This window comes from Pocillopora damicornis, chromosome 3 (genome assembly GCF_964200805.1).
Source record: "Pocillopora damicornis chromosome 3, jaPocDami1.2, whole genome shotgun sequence".
Lineage (NCBI taxonomy): Eukaryota > Metazoa > Cnidaria > Anthozoa > Scleractinia > Pocilloporidae > Pocillopora > Pocillopora damicornis.
In genome coordinates this window covers 31,446,946-31,463,120 of record NC_142672.1, presented here as the reverse complement: position 1 = coordinate 31,463,120, position 16,175 = coordinate 31,446,946, and the positions used below count along the sequence as shown (strand labels likewise).

General features: G+C 35.5%; 1 protein-coding gene and 1 long non-coding RNA gene across 14 annotated transcripts; one reads left to right on the top strand and one right to left on the bottom strand.

The window, feature by feature from the left end:
- Positions 1-195: 195 nt before the first annotated feature.
- On the bottom strand, positions 196-5,818 carry LOC113666034 (RNA-binding protein 3). 2 transcript variants are annotated; one of them, XM_089199833.1, is made up of 5 exons: positions 5,635-5,818; positions 3,649-3,755; positions 2,191-2,329; positions 1,264-1,413; positions 196-880 (listed from the first exon to the last, which is right to left on the bottom strand). In XM_089199833.1, exons 1-4 carry the CDS (start codon positions 5,741-5,743, stop codon positions 1,286-1,288), a joined length of 483 nt encoding a protein of 160 aa, XP_089055959.1. In that variant the 5' UTR covers positions 5,744-5,818; the 3' UTR covers positions 196-880; positions 1,264-1,285. The 2 variants fall into 2 exon arrangements, with proteins under 2 accessions (XP_089055959.1, XP_027037585.2); XM_027181784.2 differs by having other exon boundaries at positions 1,269-1,413.
- Positions 5,819-6,342: 524 nt separating this feature from the next.
- On the top strand, positions 6,343-14,576 carry LOC149049378 (uncharacterized). Of its 12 annotated transcripts, none has more exons than XR_016184844.1 (9): positions 6,399-6,789; positions 7,743-7,794; positions 8,058-8,113; positions 9,306-9,348; positions 10,271-10,406; positions 11,643-11,839; positions 11,927-11,978; positions 12,131-12,201; positions 12,836-14,576. It is a non-coding gene; the product is annotated as an uncharacterized LOC149049378 (long non-coding RNA). The 12 variants fall into 12 exon arrangements; XR_016184836.1 differs by having other exon boundaries at positions 10,208-10,406; positions 11,646-11,839; XR_016184837.1 differs by having other exon boundaries at positions 10,208-10,406; positions 11,646-11,839; positions 12,131-12,214.
- The last annotated feature ends 1,599 nt before the right edge of the window (positions 14,577-16,175 follow it).

Genomic DNA, 16,175 nt, shown 5'->3' with positions numbered 1-16,175 from the left:
CTCCTTGTTAGTTCCAGAAAAAATGTTACGACGCGATAACAGTGAGGAGAATATGAATGCCAAGGTTAGGCTACAAAGGGTTATGGGTCAAAGAAAACCTAGCCCATCCCCCCTTAGATATCCTCAAATCCAATCTCCATCTATAGATAATTCAAATATGATAATTTTAATGTACCAAGAAAATCAACAACAAAATCAAGTGACTCAAGTTTACTTGACTGCTCTAATAATACTATGGTACATTATAATTACCATAATGATGTACCAAAAAAAAAGAAATCCTCCTAAAAGCCTACAAAAACACAAACTATCTATTCAAACGCACATGGAGTTTAAAGGAAAACGAGGCTGATTTTGTTGGCACTCTTTTGTGTTTGTAGCTGTAATTCATGATACAAGGAAAGACCAGGAATATATTAAAATAATAAAAAAATGGCACTTTGGATTGGAAAGTGGACTTTCAGTAGTGGTGACAACACAGTTGATGTTTCTTTTTAATAAGGTACAATGATCATTTTTCAACTATTTTGAACAGGTGAGCAAAGAAAAAAAGTTGTTTAAACATCTTAAACTAAATTAACAAGAACTTAAAATATGTATGAATTTCTGCTCTTCATATAAGTAACCATTTCTGCACAATAAATGGATCATCAGAACATCAGAGAGCCAAACATCATTAGCTGAGGTTTTCATAGTAGTAAGCACACAGGACAATAACACAGGAAACTTCAGAGCACTGAACATCATAAGCTGAGGTTTATCATTCATCACGTTTCAGGACAGCAAACTGAATTTTTATGTCTTGTTCTATGACCTCAGCACATCAATGCATAACAGACTGACAGGAACATAGTTGAATCACGGAAGTAGAACAGATGGCCTTTTAGAAAATGAACAAACAGAAGAAATTGAGTCATTCAAGTTTGTGCAAATTGTATCCCACCCCTAAAAACCTAGCTTGAATCATGAAAACATCACCCGACAGAACCATTCCTGATTTTGATTAATAAACAGTAAGATTGTAAGTTTACAACTTAACCCAGGCTGACCGAGTAGTCTGCAATATTTCTATTCAGTGTATAATGAGGTAACTCTCAGCCTTGCTCCTGTTAAAAAGAAGCCTGGCAACTATTGCAGAAATGCAATATTCTACATCAAGTCACACAGGGTTATTAAGGAACATCATCCCCAATTATATACAATGATATAATGCCTAAGAAGAACAACTACATCTCTATCATCAAGGTAATATTGGATCTTTACCTTACCTGTGGTCATGTCCTTTTTAATAATTATAACCACCACCACTACTGTAGTAGTAGTTTCCAGAACCACCACCACCACCACCACTAGTGTAGCCTGGTGCATAGGTTGAACCACCCCCAAAGTTCCCACCTCCATAGCCTCCACCACCTACCAAAGAGAAACAATAGCCCATAAAATTGGCTTAACCACTTTTAATGTCTTGGTTAATATGGCTAAATGAACAACTGTGAAACTTGCCAATTGTTGTACTTGTTAATGCCATTTGTTATGGTATACATGTAAGTGATATTTTGGTGAGTCTTAAGGCACACTGTGTTGCTAAAAAGAAAGGACACAAAATTGCAAAACTGCCTTGAAGTAAGATTTTTAGCCAAACTGAATAAATGGAAAATGAAACAAAAAACAAAGTAAATAAATTTTGAAGCCAAATAATCAGGGGAACATCTAACAGACACACTCACTCTTGGTCAAGACTCCTAACTCTCAAAGTCTATCCCTAGCAGAACATAAGTAAGTAACAGGAAACACAATAAAATTCTAATGGTAATGCTAGAGTGGACTCTCAATCTGTCCTAAATTTTATTAATTTATTTGCAATATTTAGACAGCTGGCATGTTCAGTTTATTTAAACTGGGTCCTGTAAAAAACATAACAAGGCCAGATAGAGAATGTTAAAATACACTATAAAACAGACAGGTAATGGGCTTAATGAAAAATATCAACTGAGGAAATTCATTTGATTAAGATCATAATGAGTTTGACATAAGATCTTGGGAGTGAGCAGGTTACCATTTCTTTGGATTAACAATGTGATGCCCAAAATAGAACTGGCATTTCCTTTCCAGAGAGAAACAACCATGTAGATGTATGAAGGTCAGTCATAAGTGGGTTCATGCAAGCTTGCATCAACATTATGAATTTACCTCCACTAAAACCACCACGTCTTCCTCTGCCATATCCTCCACCTCTGCCTCCTCGGCCTCCTCTAGTCCGCCCTTCAGAGCTGCCGCCTCCACCACGGGAGTTTGCTTTATGTACTTTGATTGTTCTGCCATCAAGTTCCTTGAAGACAAATTAGAACTAATGTTTCTGTTTTGTTGCAGTGTTTAGCACAGTCAAACAAGCATTATAATAAAATCTTACTCATCAAAAGATTTTGTTTCTGACCAATGCCCACTACTGTCGTTATTGATGTGGCACTATGTCAATGCCACCCTAAATGATTACATCATTGGATTGCCTATCTTATACTGAGTTTATTATTAATTGCAAGAATCAAATTTCATAATTTAGTACCCAGCATGCATAACTGGAATGAATAAAAAGATCATTTGTGAACTAAAAAACTTCCCAGCTATCGATGACAAGACTTCTAGACAAGACACTGATATTACCATCATCATAACTTTTTAAGCTTTTCTTAAGCTTTGGTTGGTTTAGTGCCTTGAGTGTTAGTGTGTAGCCTACATTGTATTCTCCTCCAACAAGTGTTTGGCTGTGCTAACAAACTGTGATATGGTGACAAGCTTGCTAAAAACCATCATGAACTCGTGAACTAAAAAATTTCCTGGCTATCAATAACAAGACATCTAAGCAGAGACACTCATATTACTATAACCATAATTTTTCAGGCTTTTCTTAAGCTTTCATTGGTTTTGTGTCTTGGGTGCTAGTTTATAACCTTCATTGTATTCTCCTCTCACAAGTGTTTGGCTAGGCTAACAAACTGTAACCTGCTTGCTAAAAAACATTATGCAGATTCAAAATATCATTTTCTTAAGGACAGGAAAGTTCCTAACACCTGATTTAAATTTGACACTAACTGATTCCCCTAAAATAATTTTTGATACCTCAGTAGAAAAATCAAACATTTAAAGTGCATGCACCAACTTTATCCAGGACCAAGTTTGCTTCACGTTGAGTATGCATACACAAAGTCAAGATTATTTGGTGTAACTTATCAGATGTCAACACAATATTTCCTAAAATATGGGTAAAATTTAGAGAAATCTCACTCTTTTGATAACGAAAAAAGTATAAACTTTTAAGGTGGTAGACCCTAAGTAAGATAATGATAGTAGATACAAAAATAGTGAATAAAAAGTAAATGAACGAACAAATGATATGTAAAGGAAGGAATAAATGGGCAGAACTTAGCACAGAACAATCACAAATTGGTTCATTCACTGAATCCATGTTTAAATGGAATTTAGCAAAGTGGCTTATTGTAAACACCTCATCAAAATATATGTACTGTCGTATATTAGAGTGCCTATAAGAGGCAGCATCGTTGACAATGCCATTAGAAACGCAACAGGTTATTTATATTTCTCAGCTGAGAAAACAATTTTGTGATAGACTTGAGTATATCAGATTCTTACCGTATCATTAAGCCTATCACATGCTTCTGATACTGATGAACTGTTGCTAAAGGTGACAAAACCAAACCCTCTAGATCTTCCAGTCTCCCAATCCCTTATGACTTCAGCTGTAGAAATAATAGAAACAAATCCTTGTAGACAGTTCTCTGATGGACACTTCACTCATAACCATGCTTAGAAAATTATTCTCCCCTTAACTCCCATGAGTGATTAAGACAGAATTTCTCCTTACAGTGTCAAAACAAAATCAAACAGAGAAGTGAGGAGAGTAAGGAAAATATCAATTAGAGAATTATTTGTTGATCCAATACCAATTTCTCCAAAATAACATCATAGGAATTGTGTAGCAGACAGTAAGGAGAACTACTAATGAGTTCTAGGGAGTGAGAGGGGAGAAACTCCAAAAAACAGTGCCTCAGTTCATATTCTCTGACATGAAAAATACATAATCCATGGATGACAAGACACTGGAATTCTGGAAACAAACAAATAGACTACATTAGACAATCAATGAAACTTTGCATACTGTTACTTCCTGTCAAAAGGATAGCAAAAAAAGAAGTTATCTTCCATTTGACCACACCTATACAAATCTGGCCAAATGATGGCTCTGCTTGTCAGTTTATCCTTTGGTTCCATGCAGAGTCTAAATATGTTTGACTGATAAGTTCTGTGTGCTTCAAGGAAATCTACTTCAATAACTTCCTTATTCTTTTGCTTAAAAACAGATCTAGTTCCCACCACAGGCTAATATGGCTCTCATGTGCCACTTCATTAATTTCCTCAATTAGAGTGCATAAGTGGTCCAAGATTTTAACTGATCTTTTTCCTTATCAATGGACACAAGGTTCTGAACAAATAGAGGATGAGGTCACTTTTGGGGTCCTCAACAGGTGTGTCAAAAGAAGCATAGGCTGTTGATGGTATATAATTTTTCCCAAAAAGATGATAATTAAGTACCGAAATCAAGTCTCTTAGAAACATGAACTATTTATGCTAAATGATTCCAAAGTAAAAGAGGTAATTTCGAGTAGGACTATGAAAGCATTTCATAACATCGATTGAAAAGAGTAGATGACATGCACCACTCTAATGGAAAACTGTTTCACCATGATGTTGCTGAAAAAAGAAACTAGTGTTTGTGCCAATCACTTTGAAGATACTACAAGCAGAGGTTATGAAGAGATTAGAAGAACAAAGACACTAACAAGGCCTTTCAGAGATAAAATAGGACAAAGGTTGCTAAAATAAGGGGAGGAAAGTTTTAAGACCATTCTTGACATAAAAGTAAGTTTAGGAAGTTTTATCCCAACGAAAATTGTTACAAGAGAAAGTTCTTTCAGAGGGACACACCATTAGTCCTTTTCATCGCATCATGTACCACTCTTCCAGCCTCTTTTTGAAAACAAATCACCATCACATTTAGAGCATCCATCCAAAACCACATCCACATATTCCAAGGATTCACCATTTGCATCATAGCAAGCTCCCCAACCATAGAAAAAGTTGTTATTTTGTAAATGAGTCGATGCTGGTCAATGCTACTCACTCTTGAGTATTACGCACGGAAAGGATGCGCAATGTATTACAAGGAAATTACTCTTACTTTATCCAATTTATAAAATATCTACTACAACTCGATAATCCATTTGTTTAGTCGATTGGCAATTTTTACCAAAAGATGCATGGATGACGATAAAATCCTTTCGGAAGAGGTCCGTTTAATTAGATGCCTGACACATTTTGACCGACATTACGACCGCGTGCTTCCGAAATATGAAATTCATGTCAAAAAACGTGTCGTTTCATCAATTTCAAGAAAAGTACGATTACCACACATTTAACGATCAAACAAATAAAGATTCATCCTTTTTAAAACACGATACACGTGTTACTTTCAAAGGTCAGTTTTAGGCAACATGAATAAGCTTTGGGTTTAGATGTAAAAGAAAAACGAGAGAGACATTCAAAAGAGCGTAAGCTTACCTTTTACAACGTCTCCAATCGAGCTAAAATAATCTTTGAGCCGATCGTCGTCCGTCTCAAACTTTAAAGAACCAACGTAGACCTTACATTCGTTTTCACTGTCAGCCATTGTGGATAACTTCTATCGATACTCCTAAGAAATAAAAGAGCTTCACAACAGCAGGTCTAAATGCACATACTTTCCAATCTCGTGTTTTTCGCGCATTTAGGAAAAAACCTGCTAAACCGGTTTTTTATTTAATTCATTCCCAGTCTCCTTGACAGAGCGTTAGTGTGGCTGGTTGGTTTTGGGAAATAATAGGGATTCGAGTATGGAAACACCAAAAAAACACTGAGATATTTAAAAAACTGTAAAAAACTGAAAAAAAAAATGCCTCTATCTCTGGCACTGTCTCCGTGGTGTACATAGTTGTTTGTTTTTCTCTGTAGATGCCAGAGACCCTCTGAGCTGATCAAGTCACCGGTTCGTTAACCTCTTCCTTATCTATTCATCTGCTTATTGGACTACAGAGAGACTTCCAGAGGGAATGACAAACAGGCTAAAAAAAACAGTCTGAGATCGTCATCTCGAGCTGTGCGTGTTCAACCATTTCGTTCAGGCGTTTCTTTTTATCATTATTATCATTTTTCCTTATTTTAAAGTTAGTAATTCGTTAGTTTTGTATTAATTTGTATTCTTTTTTTTCTTGGGGCTCATGGGAAAAAAAGGTTTGACCAGCCTCAGGCCCTGCAGAACAAGCGTTTTTCAGCCCGCGGGTAGATTTGAGACGAAAGGGAGTGTAGCGTTGCAGTCGTGTCTTCCGTTGTGGTTATGTCCTCACACATTATAACCAATAGAATGCAGTTTTACTTCTTCCAATCAAAGTGCGTTGTGATCGTGTCTTCTGCGTGTCACTTCCCAACTAGGGGAGGGATGCAAAGCAAAAGTGTAAAAAGATCGTTAAGATTTCCGCGCTCGACGTTTGAGAATTTCGTGGGCTATCCTTGACACCTTTTGGGACGCTTCGGATTGGTGAAAGAGTAAGATTCTGGTTGCGTTTTTAAGTGCGAGGTATTTGGGAAATTTCCTTCCATACGTTGGAAAGCCTAGGAAGACGAGAATTTGACATTGCCTCATGGCTTTCCTTACTTTTCTGTTGGAGCTAGTACAATAAGGTAAGGTTTTCGTTGCACTTCATGCTAGTATTTTTTTAAATATTACAACCATTCTTCAAAGATCGCGTTCAAGTTTTGTGCTAAATTCCAGTAGATTTCATGTAGCTGCATGATACCTGGATTCATTGAATCCTTCTGTGTCGAGGACTGACTTTTTTATTTTGTTTGGGACATGCAACACTTGATATGACACGTCGATTAAAAACCAGGACAGCTCTCGGTGTTTCAATGATCAAAAACTTGTGATTTTCTTCCAGCCTCAATAATTTGTATTATGTTGCATGTAGCAGTCTCATAGTGTCTACACTGGTGGCTATTATGGGTAAAGTGGAAGACATGTATTCATTGTAAATGTATGGGGCTACGCAAAAATTCAGCTAGGATGTATGGTCGATGTTAAACTTCACCTATCCTGGAAAGTTAACTTACAAACTGCTTACACATATGATGAAGATCTGGTCTCTTATAAAGGATAGGGTGCTGGCTCCTAACGCTCTGCAGCAAGTAACAGTTGGGTTATCATTCTCTTTGCTCACCCAGAGGGGCACAAATTTGCAGCAAAATTACTCATCACTTAATAATATGTGCTTTTCTATTTATCTATCTACTTTCTTTCTTTTGATCTATTTAGAATAAAGCCCCTTGAACTAAATTATGAGGAATACCACAATGATATGTATTTTGTTACCACATTTTACATACTTTTTCAATTGTGTGTTACAAACATTAAAATGAACTAAATACTAATTCATGCACAAATGAATACTTAATTCAATACAGACTATTGCCCATTATCAGCGATTATTGCTCCTACACTTGTTAGCAAGAACTTGGTCTTGTTGGAGTTCATTGTGAGTGTCTGGTAATCCATATATCAATGGAGACACTCTCTGCAACTATCTTTGTGAAGAAAATACCAATCCTTTCACCCTTACTCAATATCATTCATACAGGCATGGATGAGAACCAGCAGCAAAGCAAAGTAAACAAAAGTGCAGATGAAAGGTATCTGTTGTGCTTGTCCTTGGTGTAAAAATCAGTTTCCTTTGATTTTGTTAATGATGTGAATGAAAAATGCATTTTGTGTAGAGAAAGATAAAATTTAGCTCCTAGCCTGAGTTATGGTGAGATGATATGTCACTATCAATTTGGCCTCTTTTAAAAGTAAAAGAATAAACTTAGGATAAAACTAAACTACAGCATACCTATACTAAACCCTCAGCCTATTTGTATCAATATTATTATTTTTTCTGGTGTTTACCCAATAGATTCAATCCACTTACAGACATAGATGGTGCCTGTAAATTTTACCTTTATTCTTAGGGTAAGACACATGTAGAAAGCAATATTTCGCAAAACAACAACATTATGTATGCAAATTTTAAATTTTTCCAATTTTTTCTGCTTGACTTTTTGAGTGGTTCCAGGATTTTCTTGTGCAAAGAGTTCTAGGTGAATGTACCAGTCACCATGTTTTTTGGTATGATGGCTTACATTGATTGCTGTGCTCTACATTCATCATTGAAGTACCAATTAATTCCTTTGCCATCAGTAATTGCTTTAAATATACTGTGTCAGAAATCACAGCACTGTTCCCCAAATTTAATGTTGTCCAGGGCACTATTTCATATTTTTGAGCAAGGCAAAGGTAAAAATCAAACAAGACCACACAGACATCATCTATGAGACATCATTACTATGTATATAATGTTTATATAGTTTGTTATGTAAAAGCTACTCTATTCATTAAATCATTGTCAACACTCTCCCTCACTCTCTCTTGTAGCAGATATAATTTTTAGCCAACTTGAGAAATAGTGGCCTAAAATGGACATCCAAACTTTTAAATTTCCAGGGAAAGGTTCCCCAGACTTTGCTATCCAAGTGGGAATAAATGGCTGCCACACTGTCATTTTTGTCCCTCCCAGCTGCTCAAATGTTTTCCCTCCTTTCCACAATCTTACCAAAGCCCCTATATGTGTAGTAATAAAAACATTGAAGTGCAGTGTGCTATCTCAGCAAGAGATGATAATCATGCACACTTTTAAGTGAGTCATCCTAGCAGATGTTTGGTGAGGTATTACATTCTGTGCTCAAAATCTAGTTCACATAGACCTGGGGAAAAAGAATAGGGTGTAATATTCAGGTCGGTGAATTGCTACAAGCTTTAGTTTGATACCACTACTCATTTGGTTATCCATTTGGTTATCTATCTTGCTGGTAATCTTTCTGGTTATTTGGGTTTTTTATGGAACCTCTTCCCATCAAGAAGAAGCATGGTATGTGTTTGAAAGTTGATAGAAAAGAAAAGTTGAAAAAAAAAAAAAAACGGAAATAGGGGAGGAACAGGATGGTACCAAAGACAGTGGTACATTTTTTTTTGCTGGGGGTAGTTTTTTTATTTTTGAATTAGGGTTCTAGCCTAAGTATGTCTAAGTTTCTACACTTGTTTATTCTTGTGATTTCTTGCTTTAGGAAGTGAGGTAGAATTGTTTGAATTTGTTTTTTCATTACAGCCACTTGAGTCTGTAAATGGAAAGAAAACACTGAAAAATGGTGGTAAGGAACACATTGCTTGCACTATAAAGTACTGAAAGTAATTTGTAACTCTCCACATTTGTTATTTACAATTGATATGCTTTGCACAGCTGTTGTGTGATAAGTGAAGAATTAGTTAACTGTATCTCAAAAATTAAATCAATTTAAACTGCAGCGAAAGCTATTACTTTTATAGTTATAAAAGTATTAAAGGTAACCTCTCTAAGAACCTTCCCTAGTGTCTGTGTTATAGAGGTATCCACTAAATATAGGTTAATTTATTAGGAAATGTGGGAAGAATAGTATGCAACTGAATGATGCAAGTTTCAGCCAGTTGAGGGTTCTTACATTTTTTATTGTGGTGCTAATGGTGTCTCAGTCAATTGCTAACTTAGTATTTAAGTACTAGTTGTGGTTGTTGATTATTTGACTTTCCCTAAATGTTTTTTATTGGTGGAGCCAAAAGAAAAAGTTTGTGAGGCCATGCTTTGAAAAAATGACAGGAAGGCCTTAAAAGCTTACTTAGATCTTTATGAAGATGGAGGGTTATTTTATTGGCAGTTACATGTAAAGATTAAGGTTGCCAGGGCCACTTACTAGGAGTAGATTTATAAGTTAAAAATAATACATTTGAGCTCAAATTTTACACAGACATTATTCAGGCATGATGGAAATTTAAAAGCACATTCTTGTCTCATTCATAAGCAATGCTATATACTCCACAGGTGTCAAATTTATTAAATTTTGTGTTCAGAATTACTGTTGGCCTTGATATTTTTAACATTATGTAACATTTAACATTATATAACATTGTTTTTAACAAACAGTAAATTTTTTTGGTTTTGATCCGAGCAATTAAAAACATTGTCTTGTTTCCAAGGTTTCCAAGGAAGGTTTCTTCACTTCATGCCTGGGTCCTTATGTATATTATTCTGTTTTACAGAAAATAACAGTCAACTTGAGCAGGAAAACTCCAATCAGCCTAGAGGGGCCAGAAAATAATTGTGCTTAGAAATAACAGTTACCTCCAGCTGGAAATCAAAAATGACAGAACAGCTTGCAGGGGCTGGAAATTACAAGTAAGTACTGTAAAAGAATATTTATTCCTTGCCAGTAATCTCAGAACAGCTGTGTAGGGCTGGAAATTAACAGTACTGGAATACAACAGTTAACTCCTGCTGAGAAACTGAGAACAGCTGAGAGGGGCTGGAAAATAACAGTGCTAGAATACAAGAGTTATCCACTGCTGGAATTCAGAAACAGGAAACTTTTAAATACTATGCTACAATACACTGAGCATGCAATAATATCTTCCATTGCCTCAACTCCAGTTACTTGTAGAAAGGTCATCTCTGAACCATTAAATAGGATCTGCTTTACTAGTTATGTACAGTTTGCAATTGCTGGTTTTCACGTGACGTCACTAAATTTCAGACTTCAGAACTATTGATCCTCCTGAGATTTTACTTTCATGATGTATTAGAGCAGCTAAAAACTAATATTCAGAAAAATTTTCACTCCAAATGGGTTCTTGGTTTAGTGATAGACTACTCTTGAATTTCTAAGCTTTTGCGTGACGTGGCCTTTTACATGACGAGCGAGAGAGCTGTTATGTTGGTTTAAAAGGTGACTTATTTAGGGAAATTCAGCTATCTGAACAGTTCTTGTATTAGAATAAAGTATTATTGTTACGTTTATGAGTTCTTAGAGAGATAAATTCACGCTTTTGTAGCAAAACTCAGTGACAGATGTTTCTGCTGGTTTCCGGCCGCCATGTTGGTGCCCATCTAGGTGGGCACCAGCATGGCGGCTCCATACAAATCTCTATAAATTTGGGAAAAACGTTTCTCCTCATATCTTCCGTAAGAAAAATTGCTGTGACCTGAATCTTGGCGAGAGTCTTTACATATCTAGCTTCTTTTTATTTCCAGATTCTAGACTAAATCGATTGAACGGTTTTTATTTTTTATTTTGATCTATTTTGAATGGCGTGACACTGAAAACCAGCAATACATTGATGAAAGAAAAAATCTTAACCCTTTAACCCTAAGAGTGGCCAGCCTCTAATTTCTCATTACAAAATCACCCCTGATATCACCCCACATCCCACATGAATCAAGGAAATGACCAACAACTTATAAAGCTCTTGATTTTTAAACAAATTCTCCTTGTCAACAGTTCAGGAAATGTATAGAGAACGGTACGGAGAATATGCCTACTGATGTTAGGGTATAAAGGGTTAATCAATGAGTGTATCTTAAAGGTAGCAATCATAGATAGCTAATACTTATTTACAAATACTATATTTTGTTTAGCAGATTGTAGCTTCAATGGATGCCAGAAATATGTTGATGAAAAACTGGCAGATACTGTTTTGTGCATTATGCTGGCGAAGACAGCAGTGCAAGAATAGGTGAAGATGGAATCAAGAAATGCAAAACAGGAGTGAGTCCATTTAGTACTGGAAAAACCATGGAAGAGGTTTCTGCTGGTTTTGGTGTTGCTTTTCCTGGTGAGTATGAATCAGGAGATTTTGAGGAGGATTATGACGATATTAATGATGATTTATTTGTTCTCCCCCCTCCTCTTTCACCATTAGACATTCAACTACTGGACAAAGACACAGCTGTCAAATGAAAACAATATTCAAGGTAGTTAATAATTATGTTGACCATTTTCACTCTTTGTCTCTTTGTTTTTGTAAGATGAGTTTTTTGCTACATTGTTCCATAATTATTGATCTCTATAAACCTTGTTTGTTTTTTGTTATTTGCTAATGAAAGCATTGTGTGCTTTTTTATAGCCAGTGAACCAGATGATGAAGATTTTGTCCTGTTTGAGCTCCTCAAGCCTCCCAAAGATGCTTCTTATGAGGTATGCAGAATTTGTGAGTGATTTATAGTTTTTTTCTGTTTAGGTTTTCTCTTACTTTATTATTATTATTATTATTATTATTATTATTATTATTATTATTATTAATTAATTAAAACTGCATAGATGTTCTTGTTACATGCTAAGTAGTTTAGGGGAATATTATTATTATTATTATTTTATACTATGCAGAGATGTTCTTGTAACATGCCAAGTAGTTTAGGGGAATATTATTATTATTACTATTATTACAATTATAATTACTATTGCTTTTGTTTTATGTGTCCTTTGATGACCAGTTTTGGATGTTTTTTAGTGCCTTATGTCTGCAATAAATTTTAAGGGAAATTATTATAAATACATCTAATGACTGATGTTCCTTCTTTGATTGCTAAATTTGTTTGTTGGGTTAACAGAAGGATGAGGTTGTTTTTATTGTCCTTTGAGTTAATTCATAGCATATTATCATTAACATACTGATACTCAAGGTTAGTGGTACTTCATTAGCAAAGAAGTCCAACCAACCCAATGAAAGTAGGCCAAATGTGCATTTTAATACCAATTTGGTAAAGACAGTCTTTCATTAGGTGAGTGTCATTAAAGTTTCTTTTCTAATGGAGACTGATTTTCTTCACAGACTCCAACCCTACAGATTCTCTATTTGAAAGAAGGAAGGAAGGAAGGTATTCCAAGGCCTTAATGCCATCACCGAGCAATATCTTTTCAAACTAAGGAAGGAGAAAGGGATAAATGTTCCAAGAGGGTGTAACCAAGCAGTGATGACAACAGAAAAAAGGTTAATTTTGATTAATGGAGGCAGGTAAGGATGGGTAGGTTGAGACAAAGATTTTTCATTACAAGTGGGATAGAGCCTTGGAATTTTGGACCAAGGAGACCACAGAAATGATGTGGCAAGTATCTTAAAGCAAGTTGATAGTGATGGATGGGTCTTATTGAGCATTACAAAACAGCATCATTATGGAATGTGGAGAGACTGGAAATGGAGGCAACTTGAGGAGAAAGACTTTTTGTAATTTTAAATAAAATCAGTAAAGGAAAGCTATTTGGCACAGTGTAATACTAATAATTAAATACCTAACAGGTCATGTGTTCACTCTAACAGTTTCAATTGGGTTTTGAAGCATGCCTAATTCAAGTTATATCCAAAATTCCGCAGCTCCAAATTGTGAATAGTACCTAGACATGGCCAGAGAACAACATCAATAGAGAATGTGACCTCTTAAGCATGTTCACATCAGACCCATGAATTTGTCCACAAAACCTCCTTTGGAGTTGTTTAGATCCAGAGTTTCATATCCAGTGCATTTCCAGAGCAGTAAAATTTTAAAAAATGACACAAACATTTAAATTGCAAAGAATTTATTTGAAATCTTTATGTTTACAGCAACTCATATAAAAAAGAAATCTTACCAACCATTATGAGTGAATGGGTGAATAAAATAGCCTTGACTCCTCGATCTGGTGTCAACTGCTTTATTTTATTCAAAAGTATATAAGGGCAAATTTGAAGGACAGAGTTACTTTCTGTAATCTGTCAAATAGTATTGAACAGTTAGAGCCAAATAGTTGCAAGTGAGTGAAAGGATAGAATGGATTTATTGTATATTAGTGCAGGGTAGTCTACTTTATATGTCACAAATTCCAAAAAATCAGTATTTTACCTGAAGTTATTTACTTGAATTATTTGTACTGAAGATGTTTATTTCCATGGAGTGTTGCATGTTCAAGTACAACTGAAGGAGTTTTTTTTTAACTACCCATTTGTTTTTTAGATGAGCAATTTAAGCCTGAATTTTGAGTTAGATTAATTACGGTTTGCACATGTGGTTAGAAAAAATATTTAGCACCAATCACTCCTGCTTAAATGACACAAAAAAAGTGTTTATTTGTTCCAAACACTTACTGTGTATCCTATTTATCAAGATGATTTTATCAACAAAAGATATCATAGCAGGAAAAAGGTAACCAAAATTTATATGAAACATTAAAAAAGGAACAACTAGAGTGATTTTACTCAACCCATGAAACAGTATGTAAACAAACCTGTATGACACCAGCATGCATGTTTGATTGTTGGTTCTCCCCATGTTGTGTGTGGAAAACATGACATAAACCAAAAATTTTGTAATGCACAGTAGTTTATGACCAATTTCACCGGTTGGATAAAATCACTCTTCATATTCATCTACAATATCTTTTTGAGAAAGAAACTGTGACTAAGCCTTGACTTAGTATTAGCATGAATAATAGTTATTACTCAATTGTCTTCTTTCGTGATGCATGTTAATAGTGACAAGAAAGTAATGCTTGTTAATATTGTCATCTGTTAAAAATTTGATTAAATCTGAATTACTTAACTTTTCTTTTTCTTTTCTCATATAAGCATATTGCTTTTTGGGCAGATGTCTCTCTGGAATGAGATCCTTTTGGAATGGCTTCCTTTGCACTCGACTCTTTAAATATTCTGTTACAATGTTTTATCTGACAGTGCATAGAACCCGTAGTCCTCTATGTATATGTACACTTTGCTTGTCAAGCAAAGATAAATCAATAGTTTGCCGTCAATATATGCACATGCATTTATGTATGCAGCGACTTCTGGGAAAATTTCCATTTGTCTGAAAACTTTTTTTTAACGCTAAATTGACTTAAATTCCAAGGGTGTGAGTAATATACAGACCGGTCTCAACAATAAGAACATCACAGTGGTGAAACATAGCATCAAAACTTGCAGACTGATAAATATTTCATAGGGAAGGCTACATTCTCTTTTCCAGCGATAAAAATCTCCTCAGGCTCGGTGATATTTGTCCAATAATCTCTAGGTTTTGTGCTGGGATTCTACAATGTACCGCTAAAAATTATTGACTTCACCCGAGGGTAACCTTCCGATACCTACCCCCATCCCAACATTCTTTTACGCGAATGAAGGGTGCAATTCTGGCGATCTAACTTACAAATGCGGTATATCTGTTCATTCCCATGCATTTCCATGTTTTAAGCGCATTCGAAAATCAAAACAATCAAATAGCTCGTACCCTGCATATGTAATGTATTCCAACTTGACATATCCAATATTAACCGCTATTTTCCATTTTTCATTGAATTGTTACAATTTATCCAGCAAGTAGAATATATCCTAACATGCCAAATCCAATCTTCACCCTAATTTTCCATTTTCTGAACCAACCTACGAGTGGATAATATCATAACTTTTCCATATCCAATCTTTATTCCGATTTGTTCAAATAACTCTAGAAAAACGGGGTAAACCGTGACAATTCTTTTCACGAGTGGTTAATATCATGACTTGCAATGTTCAATCTGTCCCTGATTTTCCATTTGTTCAACGAATTCCAGAAAACGGGATAAGTTTTGACAATTCATCATGCAAGTGGAATATAACCTAAGTTGTGATGTCAAATCTTTACCCAGATTTTCTTTTGTTTTAATAGATTAGTTCTAGAGAAAGGGGGTAAACTCTGAGAATTCATAATACCCTTAGCTCACATATGCTATCTTTACTCCGAGTTTCCAATTTTGCCAAATCAAATCTTTAGCCCTAATTTTCCATTTTTTTCGTTTATTAGAGACAAGTAAGGTAAAATCTGACAATTAATCAAGAGAGGACATAAGTGCAACGGTACAGGGGAGAGGCCTGCTGGGAGTCTGGCACTAATAATCAGTGCCAGACCACTCGCAGACATCTCGCCGGCTCGCGGCGAAGAAACGCTCGTACGCAAGCGCTACTAAAAGTGCTAATAATAATGAGGGCCTGCTCGCAAGTCTGACTAGTCGTCAGGCGCCCCACGGTTTCCTACTTGATCTTTCTCTCTCACACCGAAGTTTCCTTCCCTCGTCGTGTATTTGTAATTGACCAAATAACATCTTATATTGTAAATGAATAAATAACGAACAGATGACTCGGGACCATAGTTATAACTGTATATTATTGA